Source organism: Morone saxatilis, unplaced genomic scaffold (genome assembly GCF_004916995.1).
Source record: "Morone saxatilis isolate NCDOM2014 unplaced genomic scaffold, NCSU_SB_2.0 Contig3, whole genome shotgun sequence".
In the NCBI taxonomy this organism is placed as follows: domain Eukaryota; kingdom Metazoa; phylum Chordata; class Actinopteri; family Moronidae; genus Morone; species Morone saxatilis.
In genome coordinates this window covers 5,053,680-5,071,191 of record NW_023339873.1, presented here as the reverse complement: position 1 = coordinate 5,071,191, position 17,512 = coordinate 5,053,680, and the positions used below count along the sequence as shown (strand labels likewise).

At 42.0% G+C, this 17,512-nt stretch overlaps 1 protein-coding gene across 7 annotated transcripts in view; it reads left to right on the top strand.

The window, feature by feature from the left end:
- The first annotated feature begins 871 nt into the window (after positions 1 to 871).
- Positions 872 to 17,512, top strand: part of actn1 (actinin, alpha 1) — a 56,708-nt gene continuing 40,067 nt past the window's right edge. For 4 of the 7 annotated variants that reach the window (XR_004797125.1, XM_035673478.1, XM_035673473.1 and 1 more), the window contains exon 1: positions 873 to 1,349. Coding sequence is in view for 6 of the 7 variants with exons in the window: in XM_035673478.1 (XP_035529371.1) it covers positions 1,242 to 1,349 (108 nt within the window). In the remaining variant the exon portion in view is untranslated. Of the gene's footprint in view, positions 1,350 to 17,512 lie in introns of all 7 variants that reach the window. The other 3 variants (XM_035673477.1, XM_035673476.1, XM_035673475.1) reach the window with 2 other exon arrangements.

Below are 17,512 nucleotides of genomic sequence, written 5' to 3'. Positions count from 1 at the left end.
ATGGGCCATCCAGCATAATGAGTAGTTTTACTTAAATGCTTATACTTTTATATGTTACTTTTATTTTACACTGCTACTTTTTTTGCATTGCTGCTTTTACTTAAGTAAAATACCTGAATACTTCTTCCACCTCTGGCAATACCACAGTAAAGATGTACTCAGTTACAAGTAAAAGTCCTGTATTTGTTCAGTAAATATAGTGGTGGGATGTAACTACTAAGTATATTTGCTCAAGTACTATACTTTAGTACTGCACATATTTACGTACTTATTCCAGTTTTTTATGACTGCACTACATTTCAGAGGAAAATGTTGTAGGCTACTTTTTACTTCACAACATTTAATCTATAGCAGTTTGTTTGCTTCTTTTCACATTAGGATTTTAAATGTAAACCATAAATGTGTAATGGAGTAGAAGTATAAAGCAGCATAACATGGAAATACTCAAATTAGCTCAAAACTGAGCTTAAATAGCAGTACATTGAGTAAATGTACTAGTTATCATCCAATCAACTGAGTATTTTGATATTAAATGAAGGAATTACATCTTTAATCACTGCTAAACCCAATTAAATTACCAAAAGTGCTTCATCCGAAGTTATTTAAATGTTTAATTAGTTCTTCAGAAATTTAAAGTAGTGTAAAGTAACGCGTTACACTAGTCTTACCCAGATTACAGCCTGAAGTATCCTCTCAGTCAAACAGTCAGATGTTTGGATCAACCTATGCAGTCAACCTTGGCTATAAAGCCTGCGCACTGACAGCCGAACCAGCCAATCCGCTTCAAGGAGGCGGGTCCTGTCCTCCCCGCAGCGTCCAATCAGATTCCTCGGTCGGTTATCGATTCAATTTGCTGAAGCAAAGTTTTTGCGTCTGTCGCTCCTCGACACTAGACCTGCCTACTGCCTGCCTACCGCTGCGTGCTCCTGCTGGGCGAAAACTAGAGCAGATAGAGGGAGAAAAGACGCAGAGTTGGAGGGGGAAAAAGAGAGAGACACAGAGAGAAGAGAGACAACAACGAGAGAGAGAGAGAGGAGAGGAGAGGAGAAAGAGAACAGAGAGAGAGAGAGAGAAGCCGGGGGTGGACCGTTAATTTCATCCACACACCGTCTTGAATGCGTGGCGGAGAGTAGACTGAGCTAATATACTGCTGCTGTACAACATCACCTCGCCGAGGACCGGGGGACACACGAGAGAAGCCGAGAGCGTCCATATATCTATATATAAAGCTTTATCGATACATGTATAATATGGATCAATATGATGGAGAAGAAAATTATATGCAACCAGAAGATGACTGGGATCGGGATCTCCTCTTGGATCCTGCATGGGAGAAGCAACAGAGAAAGGTGAGACTGGCTTCCTTCTGCCTCCGGTGTAAAGGTGGGAATGGGTTGTTGCTAATGGTGGTAATAATAATAATAATAATAATAATAATAATAAAGCTGATTCATGTTATTATCACTGATTAATTAGGGTGTCTGCTGCGTGTGTTGGACTACTTTGGCACCGACCGGCAGCTCTGTTTGAACTATTAGGCTGATTATCGCGTTGATGATCACCTGTGCGGCTTTCCGGACCACTTTTATCAGGGTCCCGATTCTGCTCCAAAACTTTTCTCGCCTCCAGACCTCGCAACACACTTGTACACATCCTGTAGAGCCTTATGAAATATCCTGTAGCGGCAATTAAACGCAGGAGGCCCACCCATTATCTGTGCAGCAGGAGGGAAAGAGTGGAAAGGAGGAGGGGGTGAGTGTGTAGAAGGGTGGGGGGTTGAAAACAATTAAAAACTGGACAGGGCGCCCACCTTTCCAGCGCAACAGATGTCAGCCATGCGCTTGACTGGCCCCTCCTGTCATCTGGTTTATGATGCGACGTGGATTAGGCCATGCTTAAAAAACCGGGGGATGGAGTGTGTGTGTGTGTGTGTGTGTGTGTGTGTGAGGAGTAGGGGGGTAAACCCACCATAACTCAGTCTGCATCTCCTTTATTAGCCGAGTTTACGCGCGGATTGTGCACGTTACAGCAGCGCAATACAGACGTTTGCGGCAAATAAATAGATCTTATGTTTGTTTTAGAAGTCGGTTGATGTATTATAGCCGCAGTCTGGAAGTTAGTTTATTCATCTTTAAATGTTTTTAGAGATTACTGCTTTATTCCCCCCCTTTGGATGAATATGAGCTCCATAACCCGGCGTGCATACGGGTCCTCCTTATAATAAAGAGCTGTAAGACATCCATATATTGTCTTAACAAGCCCAGATCATCTACACGCGTCTAGCAGCTGCTGATCCTTTTCCAGACAGAGTATGAATGGTCTGTTTCGCGAAGGGGTGTTACTTTTTGCTCTGCTCCCCATACTCTGCCTCCGCTTTGAAAAACGGGGAAGAAAAAGCGCTGTGGAATCTGAGTAAGCGCTGCGGTTTGGGCTGGGCTTGCATGGGAGCAAGCGTGCCCAAAAATGGTAATAATCGGCCCCTCTCGCTGCCGTTGGAAAACTTTTTCCCCAAGTTTCTTTCTTGCACTGCGAAGCTCTCGGCTTCTAGTTTCCTGGATTATGTCATCGGCAGGCTGCTACCGGTCGAAAGTGAGTTAGAGGAAATAAAGGGAAGGTATGCAGGGCTGATGTCAGGTGTGAACAGCACACAGGGAGTCTTCATTTCAAGACATCATCCTGTGCTGCTACTTCTTTAGTGTCTTTTTAGTTTAAAAACTCTTCATGTAATAAAGAGAGCGTTTACACAGGCTTGAAGGAAACAGTAGCACCTGATCTGGTTTAGTCAGACACTCCTGTCTGGATCAGAGACCTAAAAGAAGAATCCATGGTGAAATACTTTCCTCTGATGACCCACACATTTCTGAGCCTGCGTGACCCTCGTTGATCTAATCACCCGGCAGAGAGCAGGAATGTTTTATTCATCCATTCCTCTCCACGGAGAGCAGTGATAAGTGGTTATGTTGAGATCTGACTAGAGGCACACACAATTACAGGCTGAAAGGGATGACAGCAGCCCCCCCTGGCAGGCATGCACCCCTGTCCCCGGCCACAGGGCGAGACAGTTTACTCCCTCACACACACACACACACATTCATCCATATGCACAGCCACACACATAAACACACACCGCCCAGATCCCCTCCAGGGTTCAGCAAGCAGCTTTGCTACTGACGAACAGATAATCTAGGAGTTTGCTGATTGTATTATGGAGATATGTAAAATCCTGACCTGCTTAGTGCTTAAATGAATTAACTGTCATCTTGGAGGCGAATCAGTAGCCTTCAATATAGACGTTGGTGGGTTCATTTAAATAAAATACAAGCTCTGAAAAATGAAACATATAACAAAAAATATATGAAAAGAAGAAGGAATTACTGACAGTTGGTCATTTGCATGTTTCAGATTGCAGGCAAGCATATGCATATAACTGGAGTTAAAAGAGCCCACAATTGTTCAGTGTGTTGCTTTACTTCTCTACAGCCTGAAGATCATTCCTTTGTCAAGAAGTGATAATTGGACGGTAAATATTTACCGCCACAGTAATCCTGTTTCAAAGCAGAGTGTTGAAGTCTGTTAATCTAGAGTTTACCCAAAAAAAGCAGCAAAGAAGTACAAATTGCACAGGTGAGGAGGTTTTGTTTGGCTCTGTTTTGCAATCCACTTTGACGCACACGAACCCAGCATGTCAGAGAGTGCTTAAAATATTTTGAGTCCGATGCAAGTCTTAACCTGACCCCCCAAGTATCAGGGCGCTGGCATCCTCTTATCTTGGAATCTTAATGTCTTTGCAGACCCAGGTGTCTCAGGTACGCCGGGCCAGATGTTACTTAAAGCTGCAGCTCCCGCATATTTTCACTTAAACAACAAAAGGGCTTTGTTTATGTATCAGTCTGTTAAACGAACAAACAGAACACACACCTCATCTTTTTTTCCATCTGTAACATTTCTTTCTTTTGTTTTCATAGCTGGAAGGTGGAGTTCAGGTGTTAACTGCCATAGCTAATTTGTCCAGGTTTTTCCTTATAAGGATATAAGCTGCAGTACCTTCCATCAGGCCCTGCCTGTAAACCTCCCGCCTCCCACTTCCCATCTCCCACACCCCAACCTCTGTGCTCCCAAACACTCCCAACCCACACCCACATTCCCCTGCTCCGACTGTACAAGCCAGGTCGCAGATAAGATCGGCTGATTGTGCCAATTTGTTCCCTTTTGTCTCATTTTGTGACTTTGAGTCTTAAATGTATCAGTTCTGGCAGATATGGGCCGTCCCCCTTTTCTGAGTCTCTTTCTGACATACTAAGTGAACAAAAAAAGCTAAATTATGAAATGTGTATGTTTCTTCAAATAACCTTCTGACTGAGTTCATGGATTTGGCTTTTCGGAGTGTGAACTAGCTCTGGGCGTTCAGGATGACGAGCAGCAGCAGCAGCAGCAGTGTGTTGGTCAATACATTTCTACAAATGATGACGTAGGACTCGATTCATCCACCCTGCAGGCCAGAAGGTTGTGCAGGAACTTGTCTTTTTGTGTGACAGATATGCAGACTGTGCCCACTAAGAGAATCAGTCATCAGACTTGTCACCACTTTACACTCCTCACTTTGACTAATCAGCGGGCGGGGCTGTCGCTGACATCAGGCGTCCAAAACCGAGCATCCTGACCTACATCTACTTTAACTGACATTTGACTTCATCTGGAGAAAAAAACACTGACTGTAACCACATAAAGATGCATTTTCAGGAAGGGTGACGAGCCTGCTTTTGTTTTCTGTGCCCAGAAATGTTAAATCAAAGTATCTGACAAGTTTGTTGGTTCAGGAAACTGACTCAGTAAGGCATGAATGACTGTGTGACGTCTCAGTTCAAGTAAGAAGACCAAAAAGAGTTGTTTTTTCCACGACGGCAGCTGTTGGCTAGATTGCATAATAGGATGTGTAATGTCAGCTCTGGACACCTCACAATATGCTTCCTGTCATCAGATTCCTCTGCTCCCATGATGCACCTTGTGCAGCCCTCTTTTAACAAAAGAAGAGGAACGTCACAGAGCTATAGTGACAAAGCAGAGAATGTCAAAAGAGTGAATTCCCCTCTCTCTCTGTCTGCGGCAGCCGGCTCTGCTCTCCACCCTGATAAAGGCGTTATGTGCTGAAATGTTGCTTCTTTTCACTACATAAAACATGAGCGCGCTGAAGAGTGTGTCACTTTTTGTTTTTCCATATTCAATAAACTGTCTGGCTGTGTCATGTGATGTTGTCCGTCCCTGCAGCCTGACATTGATCCCCTGATTAAACTCACGTGCAGTTATTATCATGCAAGTGCACAGTGCTCGGAACAGAAGTGTAACCATCTGCAGGTCATCAGTTCGGATCCCCTGGGAAATTGAGAAAAAATGTGATGTGGCAATAACACTTTCTCTTCCCTCAAAGCCTGAAAACCCCCTGAAAACATTAAAATCCAAAATAGTTAATCATTTAGGGAGACCTATTGGCAGAAATGGAATATAATATTCATAGGTATGTTTTCATCAGTGTATAATACACCACTAGATGCCACTAAATCCTACCCACTAGTCCTTTAACATTAAGTATTAGGAAGTTAGTTTTCAAGGTCTTTAAAGTGCCTTTGAGTGGGGCAGTAAACCTCCAATAGCTAAGATTAAACTGCTCTTTGGCCTGTATTCGACATCACTTCTTAAAAAAAGGGCACATACGTCATTTCATGTCTTCCATTCATACAAGTGATAGTTTGACATTTTGGGCAATACTTACTAGCTTTCTTGACAAGCGTTAGTCTTGTTGATTGATACCAATCTCATGTCTGTAAGCTAAATGTGAAGCTACAGGCAGGAGATGGTTAGCTTAGCTTAGCATAAAGGGTAGAGGCTGGTGCCTTCCACAGGTAAACAATCCACGTCACTTCTACTGGTCAAATAATAGTGTGTTCACTTCTGTCTTTTTATGATTAAACCAACTAATTTAACGTCAGCTAGCTGCTTCCCTTTGTCCAGTCTCTATGCTAAGCTAACTGGCTGCTGCACCATGCTTCCTATTTAAAAAACAGGTATGAGTGAGGTATCAGACTTCTCATCTAACTTTCAGCAAGTGAACGAGCAAATTAAAGACAAACTATCCCTTTAAAGAAAGATGAGAAAGTGAAGCCGCCCTGTGTCTCCGATGCCACTTCTGTTTGACTCAAAGATGCTTCAGGGAAATGAGCAACCTTCTGTCTCTTTCTCGGCAGGAGATGGCTCAGTATCAATTTCTCAGTCACTTAGTCATCTGTCAGGGCGGCTGCTGTTCTCTGTGAAATAGTACGAAAATTGAAAGATATCTAAATAGAAGTCTCGAGTGCTCCTGGGTGCTGATAATCGTGCGTCCGCTTGCTGTCGTGGTTAATGCAGCTGGGCTATAAATCCCAACAGGAGCTCCCCAGTGAACCAATCATCCCGCCCCGGTCACGCTGTCGGGCCCTGTCTCGTTTGTCCTGATTGATGGGGTCACAGGCTGACACCCCAGCTGAGAGAGCCCAGAAGCATCCAGCCAGCAACTCGTCCCATCGCAGGAAGTTTTATGCGTGTGCTCCCAGCTCAGCCGGGGGCTACAATTAGAGGTGGAGAGAATTCAGGTTCGCCGAAGATGCAGATCGTCTTCTCCTGAAGTGGCACTTAGTTGACACTGTTATTGACTTTCAGAAGTTTTACCAAGTTTTTGATAGCAATGGATTCTTTTATTTACCACTAAAACAATTAAACTAATCAGATCTGATCATTTAAACATGATTAATTAGGGATCATCAAGACACCAATGTAATGGCTGCTGAAAATGAAGCTTCCTAATTTTATGTAAAAAATAATTATAAATGAGTAGTTTCTGGCAGTAAGAGCAATTTGCAGTAATTCTAATGTCTTAGCTATATACAGTGTTACTTTCGGTGAATGAAATGATCTATTTCTTTCAAAATACATGAACATTTCTGGGAGATTCCAAAATTTTCAATGTGTTTTCATGATTGCTTTTTGCTGTGAGTCGCCACCGTCGCCATCCTCTCTCCTCATCCTACTTCCCTTCCTCTTTTTCTCTCTCGCCGTAAGCCGATCCTGTGAGAACACGGTCAGGGTTTGATCGAGCACGTTTCATAATTAACCGAAACATCTAGTTATCTGCTGCTAATGAGAAGCTTTCAGTCAGGAGGAAACCATCTACTCTTTATAGCCTGAAGCTCCTGTCTTGATGTATGGTGTGTCAGAAGATACCGACCTGTGTCTAATGACTGTTACGTAACCCGACTCCATGTCTCAGGGAGGGGTATTGTTCTCCAGTGCTGTGTACTGAGGCTCTTATTGGAGAACTAGTGGCAGTGTTTACACAGGAAAAGTCAATGGGACAGCTCACACAGATTGATCCTTTAGAGCTGGGTTACTCAAGTTGCTTTCCCCCGGGGGCAAAACAAACATTAATGATATAAAATCAGATAAAATGAATAAACATTAAAAGGCTCATAACTCATCTGTCTTTGACATTTTTTATTTCCAATATAACTGGTTTACAAAATTAACCATGTAACCAAATTAACTTGGTACAAGGGTTGACACTAGGCCTAAAGCAGGGGCTAATTTTACTATTATTTCATTGACTAGAAGTTAATCTTCTACAGTATACACAGTTATGGCATAACTAAATCTTATCAGACGGGGATCCTGACCCTGAGTCTACATCATATCCAATACGGGTCGGTGGCCTGATGTGTATCAATTTGTGGGTCCGTGACATCAGAAAGGTTGCGAACCATTGGTCTAGATGACAGGTAAATCGGATATTTGACTGCATTTAATAGCTAAAACTGCATTTTACGTTTGAAAGAGTTTATACAACATTAAACATAGCTAGAGCCTCTTCCATCATGCAGTCACTCCAATGTTGGAATGATTAATAAACACAAACCTACCAGGGACAGAATGAATAGCAGATTTAAGCTCTCAGTGTGTTTGTAGGCTAATATGCAACTTTGCAAGTAACAGCCAAGGGACATTATTGATTTAACATTTACTAATTGGTATAAACAAACAAACCATTCCAACTGTGAATCAATTTATTTTCATTGTGAATTAAAAAATGGTTGGCAGGCCACTCAGCACCTGGCCCGCAGGCTGCAAGTTGAGTGTTTCTTCTTCAGAGAGTTGTTTTACCTCACATACTGGTGAAAACAGACACTTCTTCACCCCGTTAACAAGTTAATATGATTTTTAGCCATGCTAATGGTGTGACTCATTCACTATTGGATGGATTGCCATGAAATTTGGTATAGAAATATATCTCCCCCCTCAGGATGAATTGTATTTTGTAATTTCATCATCAGGTCAAAATTTCAAAATGGTTGACGTTCCCATGGCCCTCTGCTGTACTCTTTAGTGCCAATTAGCAATTATTAGAATTGTAACACATAAACAAAGATGGTGAACATGCTGAATGTTATACCTGCTAAACATCAACATGTTAGCATTGTCATTGGGATTATTTGCATGCTGCTGTTAGCATTTAGCTCAAACCACGCCAGTTTAAAAAGACAACCTATAACATTGAACAATAGTGACATAATAGTGATCAAAGAGTGAAAACCAACAAGCCACATCCCACGCTTACCAACATTTATGGGATTGGTTGTAAAATTTGCCTCCTCAAATGCCTACAGGTTGTTTTCCATATTTAGCAATTCAAGTTTAGGATACATGGCACAACTTTTCATTCTCGTTTTGTTTGAATATTGGTGAACTGCATTTCCTCTGTGTTTTGAAATTGTACAACTTTTTTGGGTCTAAAACCTGTTTCAGTGCCAATGATTGAGAAAGCAGTTCCCCACTCTATATGTCTGAAGAGAGGAGGTCGAAACTTTGCAAAACTCCTCATCCTTTCTCGGTCTGGAAACATTTTCATGCTCAAGTTGCAGTTCTCGTCCCAGAACAGTTTCTCCTTTATGTGTTTCAGGAAGGTGAAAGTTAATTCTTCCTCATCAAGCTGTACACTGCATATGGGTTTTTTTTGGAAGTCACTGTTTGAAAAGTCAAATGTGAGCAATTACCAGGCTCTTATCTGAGCAGCTCCCAAATGCCAGGGCCCTGATGCAAATTCTTGCATAGCTTATTTTCTCAGGCTCATGCTCCAAATTTAGAAACGTATACAGAAATCAGCTCCAAGCTCTCGGTTATAGGCCATTAAAACAGTTTCTGGACCATTTGTGCAATGAATTTTAACGACTTTATCATGGATTTGGATACGTTTGACCTCATAGTTTCATAACTGACGATTCATCCAGCACACACTGGAGTTTACTGTTACATTTGCAGCTCGGTGGCAGATTTCAGACCCAAGAGGGGAGTTTTTTGGATTCCACATCCACCAGGGGATTTGGGGTCAAGGTGCATTTCCTGTGGAGCAAAGGGTGCAGAGCAAAAACCTGCTCAGTGCTCAACCACGTCTGGAACCACTACACACTTATGGTCACATGTCTTCAATAGCACACGACCCAGAGGGGGTTTATAGGCGATCGGTCTGCATGTTTCTAAGGAATTTTCCTGCACCACATGGGAAGGATGTAGCCGGTCTTTCCTCTGCTAATGCTATTAATCAAACCACATGCATTCTCAAGTGCATGTGCTCGCTGCGAAGCCTCTCTTTGAAGCCGAGGGGGGTTTGCGCCGTACTGTACTCGGAGAGTCTATGAACATGTGAGTGTATTAGCCATAAGCCTCCTCACCGGAGCAGCTGCAGTGCGTCTCATGTAAGTGAAAGCAGCTTTGAGTAAACAGATACTGTGGTAAAAGCAGGCAACAGGCACACCTTTCCATTCAGTAGCTGTGTGGGTGGAGCTCCGGGGGGAGAAAGGAGAGGAGGGAGGAAGGAGGGAGGAGGCAGTGAGTGGAAGAAGAGGCTCAGACAGAGGAGCTTTCAGGTCTCTGCACAAAGAGAGCGTGTTCAGGAGGCCATCCTTTGTCACATTGTCAACCTGGAGTCAATAATTTATCATCACTGGGCAGGATGGAGTATGAGCTATCAAATGACTCTTCACTCTTAAATTGCTGCAGGGTGTTTCCCTCCTGCAACACACTTAGTACTAGTACTAATCAGGTGTAATCAGTTACTCTTACATATTAAAATGATTATATCACAGAAAAGTAAGGCATCACATCTTTTGTATTTATTTGCTTGTTAAATATAAGGCTACAGCCAGAAGCCACTTAGCTTAGCTTAGCTAAGCTTAGCTTTGTTATTTGGGATTTCCTTGCTTCTAGCAGTTGCCAGGCAACCAGCAGACTCCAGGAAGTTACTGCTCCTGGCCAAGAAAACGTTTGGCACAAATTGTTATTTTTACAGTTTAGTTCTCATGTGAATTAAACAAATTATAAAACATATATTTACATGAACTTTTTTTTTTACTTTTGGACTGAGTCAGGCTAGCTGTTTCCCCTGTTTCAACTCATTATGCTAAGCTAAGCTAAGTGGCCGCTGGTTATAGCCTAATATTTCAACGACAGATATAAGAGTGGTATTGTTTTTCTTATCTAAATCTCGATAAGAAAGCAAATAAGGCAAAATGTTGAACTTTTCCTTTAACATTTCTTTTACTGTTCAGCTATCATGGCCGTCACTGCTCACACTAACTAACCAGCCACTGCTGCTTCAGCCGGAAACTTATCAAAGCATCACTTCCCGTGTGGCACAAGAGGTTTTCACCGGATGAGTGTAGTTGACTCTGGGAGTGTAGAACTGACACGGACTAAGTGGAGGTTAAAACACTACTATGTTATGTCAATCAGTGATAGAGTGAAACAATCTGTAAAAATACAGAACAAAAGACCCCCCATACTGTCCTCTTCACTTGCAGTCAGAGATATTTATTAATAACATTTCGGTAAAAATACAAAAAGTGTTTCTTAAGCCAGTTATAGTCAGAACTTGCACTCTCATCAGTTTCCCTCTCTCTCTGTCTCTTCATGCTCTGTTCTCTCCACCATCTATCTACCCCTCTGTCTATGATGTGACTGAGTGGGTGGCGACGGATTTAAGGAAAATGTTTTTTCCTTCCTTTAGCTTTGGCTTTATCGTGTTGATATCTCCCTCCAGCCTTATCTGGAAGCCTGTCTTCCACTGCGCAGAGGGTGGTACGTCACTATTATTTGCTCTGTGTGTAATAAATAGGCAGTTGCAGCATTTGAACAATGAAAACAGGATGTTTCTTAGGGTTTTATTTACACTGTAGGCAATTAAGTCTAATTCGGAGGGACTTAAATTCAATGCAGTGAATCAGCCTTCCTAGGTGGCCAATGTTACATGCAGGGAATGAGTAATATGTGCAGCGGTTAAAGCTACAGTGAATGGAAAGAAGATAAAACCAATGTTCCTGTGAACCTACAATGATGATAATGTTGGAAATAAATCAATCCATCTATTTGCGAGTCCTTGGGAAGAGCGTGTTCTGATGAAACCCGAGACCAGAGGCTATTTGTTCTGCTGCACTCTTCCACTTTTCTAAAGTGGGACAAGTATTGAACGTCTGAATTTCAATCAGTGGCTGCTATTGATCGTCTGGTTCACCGGCGCTCATGGTCAGTTAAAGTTGACTCCCTGCAGGCAAGTTGCATTACGCGCTGGTGACTCTGTGCTGTTTGTGATACAGTCTGCGCAATTAAATTCTGCAGCAACAACAACAACGAGTGACCGACATCTCTTCGCCCTGCACTACTTTCCCGTCTTTGTTTCCTGCTGCGGGATTACTCTGCACGTTCCCGACGTCACTTCATTTGCGACAGTAAACAACAGCAGCCACTGTGAAGTGCTCACAGCAGATCTCATTACAAGTTGTAACAGACACCTCCCCTCGACAGCCCCACCCCTGGTAACCCAGGACAAGGGGAGAGCCGGCCTGCTACTTGTTTGGTGTGTAGTGGAGAGCCCTTGGCAGAGCGGCAGGGCAGTAGAGTGGTTTGAGCTGTGTGAAGTGCTGGCAGGTGTTGTGGCTGGTGGATGGACACAGACAGGGAGGGTAAAACAGCAGCACTGCCAGCCATTGCAGCTGATTGGGCAGTTCATTTGTAGCTGTGGTCACTTAGAAAATATTGAAGCTCAAAGGCTGTGATGAGCTCTGCAGAGATCAGACGTGTGTCTGTGTCCTCCTGAACTGTTCTCATGGCCCTCTTCTGCTTTTTCATTCTCTCTGACTTTGCCATGAACTATTTCTTACTTTTTCTCGCCCGTCGTAATTACAACCTCTGTGACCTTCCACTGATCCAGCTCAGAAAAGCCAGAGGAGAAACACAGATGCCCGCAATATTTTTCTTTGTCCAGCAGAAAATACAGTTCCCCCTTCAAAACTGAATGTTACTGCTGTCAGTCATATTCTGGGTCAGGTCTTATATGAATCATACCCTGCAACATAGTCTGTATAGTGTGTTTGTATGAATAAAAAACTGAATATTACAATTCACCTGTGGTCCCCCAAAAAACAGCCCAGCACAGGAAGTTGTCCAGCTAAAGTGGTGAAGCCACCAAAGAAAATAAGTGAAAACTCAGATGGTTTGCAGCACACTGCTCCGATTAAAAACACAAGATGTGATTGATCTATCAATCAGCTGCTGAGCTGAATCAGACAGATTATCCCGCATTTCATCTCAGTGTTAATGTAGTTCCTAAATGATGGTTTAAGCAACCATTTCACACGTTAAATGGACTTTGCTGTGTGGAATAGTGCCACTACTAGTTTTCCCTGAGGCTTAATAAACCTAATACTCTGTCTTTTCTGCAGTGCTGTCTCTCTAGTAAAGTACTTCTAATGCAAGAGATAGAGATGATCATCCTAAATGTAACAGCACCCTAAAATGTATTAAGATTCTGCATGAGTGAAAAAGTAACTGGCAGCTGAACCCCAGAAATCTTTCCGCCTTTTAGCCCCCTTATGAGGGTGGCTCATCCGTCCCTCCAAAGTCATTTTATTTATTTATTTGTGGAACAGTTGAATGTTTGATTCTCAACTAATGAGCTGTTGAAATGTTAATAAATAATCTGAAGGCAGACTATCCAAAAAAAGAAACAGGAATTTATAACACCATGATATGTCTGTAAAGTAGTATAAAATATTGCGATGCAGCTTGTTCACTCCTCCACTCAGAATGTCAGCCTGTATGTCAGTGTGTATTAATGACTTCTTTTTGTGATATCAATACATTACTCTGAATGAATGTTTCACAGGAAGGTCAGAGCAAGTCAAGTAGCCACTGGAGCGGAGCTGAAAAGACCACATACCTTGTGATCAAGGTTTCAGTTTCAATTTTACCTGGACTTTTTTTTTTTTTTGGTTGTCTCTCCTGAAGCTGAAGCTTTCATGTCTGTTTTATTTGCTGAACTGAAAATGTAACCGCTTCTCTCTTTGACTCACATGTGGAACTGATGATCAGGAAGCTTAATTTTGTGTGTTTGCTTGTCAAAAGGATCTAACATATAAACAACAGTGAGGCCAAAGCAACAAAAGGCTACAGCCCCCACCCCCCCCACCCCCCCAACTCTGTCCAGCCCACACACACAGAATATGTTTTCATTTTCTGCATATCAGACCTAGTTTGACTTTCCAAAACAAGATGTACAGAACCATATGTGTACATTTTGATGATGTGCATTCAGGACACGAAAAAAACAACTATATGTCATTTCTGTGGATCAAAGTTCATTCATGATCTTTGAAACTGCAGTTGAGAAAATAATATCACATAAGGTCTGTTTAGCAGCAGTTTTAGAGCTTTCGAGGATATCACATGAGCAGATGGAGTTCGCCCTGTTGTCAATTACAAATGTTCCCCACAACTTTAAGTAATTCTCATCCAAGTTGGCTTAACATCTGAGGTGGCTGATTGCAAGTCGTTTGAAACTTCCGGCACAGCTACTAAATAGATCTTGTGGTAAGATCTGACATTCAACACGTCAGTAATCCTTCATTTTCATTTTATCAGCATTGATCGGCCATGTTACCACACCTCGCTGTGTACAAACCTGTTCATTTGTGTTTTCCTCTTCTTGCCTTCTTCACTAAGTAGCTGCTTACTAAAGGCCTGACAAACATTTACATTAGGTGACTCCTGAGGCCTGCAGGGCAGAGGTCACGTGAGCTAATGTGCTAGCATGTTTACTGTCAACTATTATTACAATTTTATCTTATTGACCAATATTTTATGTGCCAGCAATTAATACAATATAGACCAAACTGGCTGTGGGTTTGATGTTGATTTATGAGGTTTTACTTCCAAGAAACTACATGTTTTAGTAGACTTGATGAAACTCTTGCTGTCTTTTTACTATAGTGCCATTGAGCTGTGCCCTCTTCATTAAGTTTTCTGATTTCAACATTAAAGAGTTTGAGGGAAATTCTCTAATAACAGAACTATGACTAAAACTTTGTAAAGGAAAGTAATCGAACGGATCCCTGAATGTGGTTTTCAAATTCTGATGAGCAAATTTAGTTTAATGTCATATCTTTATGGAAGGGTATTTTGCTCCAAGTCTTTACTGAGTTCTTTTTTTCTCATAATCATGGTGTTAAATTTGAAATTGTTGGGTTGATATTATTCTGCTTTGTCAAAGCAAAACCACAAATAAATCCAATAAGCTTTACCACCTTTTACCGAGTTCTACTGCTTTTTTAAGGACAGTTGTGTCGTGCGCATCTTCTCTTATAACATTCTGCATTAGATTATGAGACAAGCTAATAGAGCTACTGAAAAGTGCTCTATAGACGACTTTGGTTGTTATACTGTTGTTGTGTCACGTCCTTTAAGATTCAGACTATGTTGAATTATTGTAATAAGTACTTGTTACTGCTTGGAAAACAGATAACCAACTTTTAAAGTTAAAGCTTAAGAGATACTTTTACACTTCCATGTCATGTGAATTAACTACCAACTGACTGTATACCAGATTTAAACAGTGTGAAAAAAATAGGAAGAACAAATGAGAAGCCACTAACAGATAAGACGGGTGAGTGATATTTGTGAAAGAAACTAAAATATCTTGTGTGCAGATATAGAATATGTATAATACGTACAATAGCCTTAACAGGACACATACAGTACAGTTGATGTGCAGATGTGTTGAAAGCATCCTTTGTCTGAATGCAGTGTAGCTCCTCCCAGCTCAGCATTTCTCTGAGTCAGGTGACGGTCAGCAGAGAAAAACGCTGCTCCGGCACAAAGCAGCACCACGGCCGAGCCGCGCGCTTCCCATCACACGACCGCTGCAGGCAAACCGAGCTCGAGCTGACTCATGACTACTGTGTTATGATTGGGTGAAGTGGGCCACAGCACTTCCCATCACACTGTTTAGATTGGCATCTGTCAGAGAGCACAACAGCTTAGGCATGACTCAGGAATTATGGTTGTGCTGAGTCGCTCTAATAACAACTTTATTCCTTGTTGAGCGAAAAATAGAAATTCCTTCTTCCTTTGCAGCAGAAACATGCAGATCATGCTGGTCCATTAATACTTCTAATAAACAACTTTATCATCAACATACGTTCTTTAGAATTTACCTTAAGCATATAAAATATGAATATAGTTTGCCAAAAATCTATACAAGGTTGATAATATTTAAGTAAAAATTGAACTTTATGTTCATTTTACCCTGTAGCTGTATATATACTTCTCTGTACACAGTTGATGTTTGTTTAAGCACCATAAAGCCAAGCTGTAGCTTCAGTTTGGACACATACAGTACAGAGAACAGGATTGTCTACAGACTGGCCTTTGTGCAGTGGGACACTCCCGCTTTGGGCCAGTGAAGCAGGGAGATACATGTTCACGCTGGGCTTTTGAATGACTTGTTGCTCAGCATGGCCTCTTTGATGCCTGCATGGCTCCATTTGAATAGCATCTGCACATGGATTTGCATCCAATTTGTGTGCTGTGAGATCATCAGAAATGCTGCATCTTCTTATCAACTTTTATCATGCTGAGTCAGACATTTGTTTGTTTTTGTTCTTGCCAAATATGGAAGCATAATGGAAGAGATATGACGTCACTGAAGCAGACATGTTTCTTGCGTTGCCTGAAAATCTTTGACAGTGTATCTGAGAAATATAAAAGAAGTTTTTTTTTTGCTGAGTAGGTGGCCTTACGAATACTTGTTTTCAGTGGGGGAAGAAAGACTCTGATCCTTTAAGTAAAGTTGATTTACACATCAAAATGTACTTTAAGTATCAAAAGTAAAAGTACTCATTATGCAGAACTGCTCCTTCTGGAGTGCTATATTATTATAGATTATATTGCTGGATTATCATTAATGCATTAGCTTGTAAGCAGCATGTAAATGTTGTGCGTCGTTGTACTTTATATACTGTTGGATAGGTAAATCTATCATAATGAATCCTATATTATAAACTTAACATATGTTTTGAATGTCAAACTGTCAGATAGTTGTACAGCACGTATAAGTAAATGTATTTAATAACATCCATGGCAGCTTTTTTTTATAAAAATATATCATCACATCTTAATGAATATCTAAATGTGATGCATATTTTGATTTTAGCAATATTACAAGCACTAGAAAACCTTGGGTTCCACCAAACCATCCACTGAATTTAAGCTCCAGGTGACCTGCAGAGGAACTTACACTGCGATCTCTCACCGTCACAGACGTTTTTGTGGTTGTAAACTTGTGTTGCGTGGGGGGTGTGTGTGAACGTGCATGTGTAAGCTGACATGTTGGATCCCAGTGAGCACTCAGGGAGCTGTGGACGTGGGTTTTAAGAGCCTTGGCGCAGCCAAGCTGTTTGTGTTTGTGGGTCTCCGGGCTTTTGTGGTTGTCATAGTAACCGGCCAGTGTTAGGTGCTCTGCGGCATTTTCACAGACGAGCCACTCTTTGTTAAATGAACTCGGCTGAGGAAAGAGCTACTACCACTCTTTGACTTCTCATTGTAACACACACACACACACATGAATATGCATCAGGGCTGCTTTGAGCCACAAGAGAGTAAATATCAGTGGACTGGTCACAATGGCTGCTTTTCTTTGTCAATCTGTACTTTTTGGCTGGCTCACTGCTCCATCAGCACGCGCTTGAACTGTGGACAGGGTGTCCATGCATGTGTGCAAGTGCACGTGTTGCAGTGTATTTGCTTGCATCTACAGTGTGTGTCTTCAAATGCACAGACTGTATGCAGACAGGCTGTATGAGTGTTTCAGTGTTAGCATATTTTCTTGTACTCTTGTTCACGCTCGGGGGTGCATTTGCTTGCACGCACACTCGCACACGTGTGTGCTGAAGCAGCAGCCAAGGCGATAGATAAGTGTAATGGGATGACTGTGCTGACTCGGCTGTTTGCATTAACAGCCTGTTTGAGTGCCTGGTTGGATGGATGCTGCACCTGAGAGACTGTCGCACTCCATCATGGCTGCAGGCTTTAGGAAAGAACACTTCCTCTTCTCTGGTTGGCCAGGAGAAACACTGCTATGGGACAGTGTATGTGTGTGTGTGTG